This window comes from Pistacia vera, unplaced genomic scaffold (genome assembly GCF_008641045.1).
Source record: "Pistacia vera cultivar Batoury unplaced genomic scaffold, PisVer_v2 Contig757, whole genome shotgun sequence".
In the NCBI taxonomy this organism is placed as follows: Eukaryota; Viridiplantae; Streptophyta; class Magnoliopsida; order Sapindales; family Anacardiaceae; genus Pistacia; species Pistacia vera.
Window position 1 is genome coordinate 171,677 of NW_022196620.1, and position 6,465 is coordinate 178,141.

Sequence of the window (6,465 nt, forward strand, 5' to 3'; positions counted from 1 at the left end):
CCGACAATGCTTCTATTTTACAACTTGTAGCAGATCTAAACAGTGAATTTTCTTTAAAAACACTTGGGTCTGTGAGTTACTTTCTCGGTTTAGAAGCAACTAGAAATGCCGAAGGTATACACTTAAAGCAAACTAAGTATATTGGTAATTTATTGGCCAAAACTAAAATGCAAGATGCTCATGCTTGTCCAACTCCCATGGCTACTGGTACCAAGCTTTTCTCCTCCGATAGTGAGTTGTTCAAGGATCCTAGTCTATATAGAAGCACCATTGGAGCTCTACAATACTTGACTTTGACAAGACCAGATATAAGCTTCACAGTTAACAAGCTTAGTCAATTCCTTCAAGCTCCAACTGAACTTCAATGGCAGGCCTGCAAAAGGGTATTACGGTATCTTAAAGGCACTTAGTTTCATGGATTACAATTCAAACCAGCAGCTACCCTCTGTGTTAAGTGTTATATCGATGCAGATTGGGCAAGTAATCTTGATTACAGAAGGTCTACAAGTGGGTATTGTACTTACCTAGGACCCAACCTAATTCAATAGAGCTCTCGTAAGTAGAAAGTTGTTGCCTTGTCCTCAACAGAAGCTGAATACAGAGCCCTTACACAGACTGCAACTGAATTAGCTTGGTTAGATAGCCTTTTTTTTTAGACTGCCACTCATGTGATTTGGTGTGATAATCTTAGTGTAGGAGCTTTGGCATCTAATCCTGTATTTCATGCTAGAACTAAGCACATTGAAATAGATACACATTACATCCGAGATCAGGTTCTAGCCAAGAAAGTCACAATGTAGTATGTTCCATCAAAATTGCAGATTGATGATGTGTTAACGAAGTCTTTGTCAGTAGCTCAATTTCAGGAGCTGAAACAAAAAATCAATGTTGTTGAGGTGAAGATTTCTGCTGGGAAAATCTGAACTGAAATTTTTTTTACTGTGAATTTGTGTGCTTTTATCTGAATTGTTGAGTTTGAGAATTGCTGTGCAAAGTAATTAGTTAGTGGTGTTCTGTGTGGTGCCCTATGTTAAATATCTCTGTGTTGAAATGTGGTGTTCTGTAGTGCTGAAATGTGGTGTTTTGTAATGCTGAAAAATGGTGCTCTATAGTGCTGAAAAATGTGGTATTTTGTAAGTATGGAAATGTAGTGTTCTGTAGTACTGAAAAAAATTATGTTCTGCAGTGGTGTTTTGTGTTGATTGGGTAAACAGAAGGTTAAATGGTGTTTGATGTTGCTGTAGAGTTTCATTTATGATAATTCTGCAGTTTGAAATCTTGCAATTTGAAGAAGTTGATGTTGCTGTGCGATTTGAAAAATGGTAATCTGAAATCTTGCAAACTGAAGAAGTTGATGTTGTTGAAGAAGTTTATGTTCTGTAGTGGTGTTTTGTGTTGATTGGGTAAACAGAAGGTTAAATGGTGTTTGATGTTGCTGTGGAGTTTCGCTTATGATAATTCTGTAGTTTGAAATCTTGCAATTTGAAGAAGTTGATGTTGCTGTGCAATTTGAAAAATGGCAATATAAAATGTTGCAATTTGGAGAAGTTGATGTTGCTATGCAATTCGAAAAATGGCAATCTAAAATCTTGCAAACTGAAGAAGTTTATGTTGCTGTGGAGTTTCGCTTGTGGTGATTCTGCAATCTGAAAATATGTTCTCAAGCTGGGGGAAGAAGTTGATGGTGCTGTATAAAATTTGAGAATGATATTTGAAGATTTCAAAATGAAGTCTGAATTGAACATTATGCATTTTTGAGTCTGAAGGCGTAATGCAGAATCAGAAACTGAAGCAGGCGTAATGCAGAATCCAAAACTGAAGCAGTGAAAACAAAAACTAAACCTAGTTCATTTTACTTTACTTACTTTTGTCAATGATGAAGTGAAGAATTGCTGTAGTCAGTCAGTGTACTTTACTTTTACTTACTTTTACTTTCCTTTACTTATTTGAAAGGAAATGCTTGTTTGATTGAAATGTTACCCTAGTTGTATTTGAGAGGAAATGTTAGAATCTCTTAGATGCAAGGTTGACACCCCAACTGTGTTTGAGGGAAAATGTTGACCAAAGTTAAAAAGAGTGAAAGTGGGTAAAGTTGTAAATTCCACTTTCACTTGTTCCTGTAACAATGTCGTTTTGACTCTCTCTCATTTCATATAAAAAAGAGCAGTCTTCCTTTTGTATCAGTTAGCAAAATCAGAAACAAAACACTGTTACACAGATTTGCTCTACTCCTTTTTTCGTTTTCTCTTCGAATCTCTCAATAATACCCTCACCCAAGACAAAAAAAATTATAAAATACCTATATCAAAATTTATTTTATTCCTAGCTTAGATGCAGTAGCCCACATCGTTATAATTATAAAATTATCTCCATCAAGCCATGTCCTAGCGAGAAAGGTTACAACTTGTCTACCTGCAAATCAAGACTCACGAATATAGACAAAACAAAATCCATGAAACCTCCCAAACTCCACACCTTTTAGACTTCATTTTTGTGTGGTTAAAATTGCTTGTGGCTTTATGTGTTTCTAGAATTGTTATATACATAAGTCTACTGATTTAGAGTGTCTAAGATTGATTGATTGTGAGAAGTTTTGTTATTTGATAGTGTTGCTCATAAAGGAATACACTATTCTTTTCCCAGCAAATAGAATAATATTTTCAAAATTGCAATGTCTTAACATGATTATTAGAGTAGAGCTTGTAAGAGTAAAACTTTTACAGATAAATTTGTTGTTTGATTATGAAAATGTAAAAGAACTTTTTAATATTAATTTATCAAAAAGGTTTTTAATATACAAGAATATATCAAGTCAAACTTATACTTTAGAATAGGGGTATTTTTGAGTTTTCAACATTTTGGATAAGCTTAAAAAGAGTAAAATAACTTATTTAGAATCCTATAAACACTTTTGAAATACAATCAAACAATCTAAAAAATATTAAAATTGTTATAGCTAGCTTTAAATAAGCTGTTTTGGCCCGTAGATAAGCCCAACCAAACATGACTAATATCGTATATTGAGCTACAAGACTTCTTATAAAAAATGTTTATAAAATAAAAATTAGTTTACCGAGGAAATAGTACTTTAAGTATATCTTGAAATTCAACTAGCACTCTCAAAATAAAATAAAACAAAATAAAATTCATATATCTAGCTAAGCATGTTTTTGATAGAACCAGAGTAGTACACGTTTAAACTTTCCAAATATAAATATTCAAATCTGGAAAATATTTCCTACAAATTTATATTTGTCTTCTTCGAGCCCATTGGAATAAATTTCAAAAGAAAGGAATGGAGCTTCTTTAGGAGAGGTTTTTATTATTATTATTATTATTTTATTGTCTCTTACTGAACTGAATTCAAACACATCAAGCTCATCCTTTAGTGTTAAATTGTCATGTACCATGAAAAAAAATTCTTCTGTTATCCACAGCCCATAACCCTTTTAAAAATTAAATATTGACAAGCTTACGTTTCAATTTATTGAACGAACCAATAAAAGAAATATATTTAATGAAGGATCAGAATTCTTCCTTCGTATGAATTTAAATATGAGCTTTTATAAAATATTTTTTATTTTGGCAGTTACAGAAATGAAAGATAGTAGGTATATAAATCTAAACCATAAATAAATAAAAATGCATGAGTGTCATTAGTTAGATCCTTCGAAGGTCAGAGAATCTCAGATGAAGATAAGATCCTAATGAAAATTCCAACCTTCTCTTAACGTATTAACTACCTTGAATCGTGGAGGTATTGAGCTGTGCCTAAAGCAAATATACGCCTATAACTTAACATTATTCCGGAAAACAAGAAACTTCAAGCACTTTTTTCAGCTTTCTGAATTTATTATATTATGAAAATTTTCATTTCAAGCAACCATCTACGTGCACTTGTCCTTTGTGTTATTTGTCTTTTTTGAACTCAATAATACAAACTTTATTCCAAGGCCTCTAATTTTTTTCCTTTGTAGAAATCCCACGTTTAGTAAGAACAATACGTGTTAAAATTAAAGATTATTCAAAAAGTAAAATCACATTCACAAATTTGCATGTTATGAAATATGAAACAGTATAAGAACACATGTGCACATGCATATGGTTGAAAAGTATATCAAAAAAGTAAAGATATACATACAGACAACGTTTTCATTTTCACGTAAAATATGAAAATAACAATAACCATCATGCTAAGTTGCCAGCTTAAAAGTTTAAGTTTGTAGGTGAGGGTTAAACCTATATTACACTAATATGCCTCCTCACATCAAGCTTGAATTTTTTTTGTTTTCATTTTCTTTATCCAATTTGTATGTGGGGATTTGAACTTGAGACATTTTCTTAACTCTATATTATGTTTGTTCGAAGAATCTGATGTTTCAATTCATTGATTACTATTACAGAGTTACAGACATCATATAAAGAGAATACAAATCATTGAATTTCTTAACTATATCAATTATATATTACACAATATACTGACATAATAAGAGATTGCCCAATAACAAGAGTATCCTAAGACTAGCAAAAATAAGAGATTTTAAAATATTCAGTAAATCTTAATATATATATAACTCACATGTTTGTACATTAAAAAAAAAAAAAAATCACATGCTTGTGCATAAAAGGAGCAAGTAATCTAATATTCCAATGAATTGACTTAAATTGCTCGTGGTTAATGAAATTTTATTTGACAAGCAACGATAGACAGACTATTCAACTACATGCTATGTGTGTAAATGTTGTAACACGCTACCTTTTCGAATTTCCTGTTGTCGCGACCTGCTTTTAAGCCTATAAATACTCCATGCAATACGCCATTTCAACTCCATCACTAACCTTCAAACTCTCCTCAATTTCTCTATTCTTTTCTTCAGTCTCCTTATAATCATCAAGAAGAAATTAATGGCAAAACCTATGAGTTCCCTCATTCTTTACTTATTTCAATCCTATTCGTTACTTCATCTTTATCAAGTCCTGTGACCTACGATGTGGTCAGTTTAGGAGCCAAAGCCGATGGCAAAACTGACTCAACACAAGCTTTTTTAGCTGCATGGACTAAATCCTGTGGCTCGACTGAGGCCGCCACCATTTACGTGCCACAAGGAAGGTTCTTGCTGGGCAAAGTTGAGTTCAAAGGCGAATGCAAGAACAATGATATTACCATACGTATTGATGGCACTCTTGTATCTCCATCAGATTATAACGTTATTGGAAATGCTGACAACTGGATTCTCTTTGAACATGTTAATGGCGTTTCTATTAATGGTGGCACTCTTGATGGCCAAGGTACTGGCTTGTGGACTTGTAAGAAGACAGGGAAAAGTTGCCCCAGTGGTGCCACGGTAAGTTTAAAGATTGATGTTTATGTACTAAAGTATCTTCCATTTTGGGTAAATTTATTATCTTAACAAGCTTCCATTCTTGGGTTTAATGTGCAGACGCTGGAGTTCAGCAACTCGAACAATATTGTGATAAATGGATTGACATCGTTGAATAGCCAGATGTTTCATATTGTTATCAATGGATGCAACAATGTGAAAGCCCAAGGGGTTAAGGTTTCAGCCTCAGGCAACAGCCCTAACACCGATGGAATTCATGTGCAATCATCGAGCGGTGTTACAATCTTGAACTCCAGGGTTGGGACTGGTGATGATTGCGCTTCAATTGGCCCTGGTACTACCAATTTATGGATTGAGAATGTTGCTTGTGGTCGTGGCCATGGGATCAGGTAAAATTTTGAAAAACAAGACAATCAGATATGGTTATTTCTAATTAATTGTAGTATTTTCAGTTCTGAGTTTGTGATGTTCCGTTATTGTTGCAGCGTTGGTAGTCTTGGCAAGGAACAAGAAGAGGCTGGAGTGCAAAATGTGACCGTAAAAACTGTAACATTTACAGGTACTGAAAATGGAGTGAGGATAAAATCTTGGGGGAGACCTAGCAGTGGTTTTGCTAGAAACATTCTTTTTCAACATGCCATCATGAACAATGTCCAGAATCCTATCGTTATCGATCAAAATTACTGCCCTGATGAGGAAAACTGCCCTGGACAGGTAACATCACCACAAGTTTATACATGGATAACTCATTTCATATAACTGTTCCTATATATTTTAAGACTCGACGTAACGAAAATTCATCCTTCACAATACAATATTTTCAATGTCTTCGGTTTACTTGAATTATATATGTAACAGGCTTCGGGGGTTAAAATAAGTGACGTGACATTCCAAGATATTCATGGAACATCTGCGACCGAAGTTGGTGTTAAGTTTGATTGCAGTTCGGAGAATCCATGTTCTGGGATAACCTTGGACAACGTAAAGCTCACTTATCAGAATAAACCAGCTGAAGCTTCATGCAGCCATGCTGATGGATCTGCTTCCGGTTTCGTTCAGCCTAATAGCTGTTTGGTGTAGTGAAAAATACATGAAGTTGTTTGCATTATAAGAATATGTTATA

The 6,465-nt window shown here is 33.9% G+C and overlaps 1 protein-coding gene across 1 annotated transcript; it reads left to right on the forward strand.

The window, feature by feature from the left end:
- The first annotated feature begins 1,027 nt into the window (after window positions 1-1,027).
- LOC116115917 (polygalacturonase-like) lies at window positions 1,028-6,465 on the forward strand. Its single transcript, XM_031402052.1, has 5 exons — window positions 1,028-1,042; window positions 4,923-5,345; window positions 5,442-5,731; window positions 5,828-6,056; window positions 6,201-6,465. The coding sequence occupies exons 1-5, from the start codon at window positions 1,028-1,030 to the stop codon at window positions 6,420-6,422; spliced, it is 1,179 nt and encodes a 392-aa protein (XP_031257912.1). The 3' UTR covers window positions 6,423-6,465.

Excerpts from the sequence above, each read along its gene's own strand:
- LOC116115917 (XM_031402052.1), top strand. Across the intron at positions 5,346-5,441 it reads GTTGCCCCAGTGGTGCCACG|ACGCTGGAGTTCAGCAACTC; the intron begins GTAAGTTTAAAG and ends TTTAATGTGCAG. Across the intron at positions 6,057-6,200 it reads AGGAAAACTGCCCTGGACAG|GCTTCGGGGGTTAAAATAAG; the intron begins GTAACATCACCA and ends TATATGTAACAG.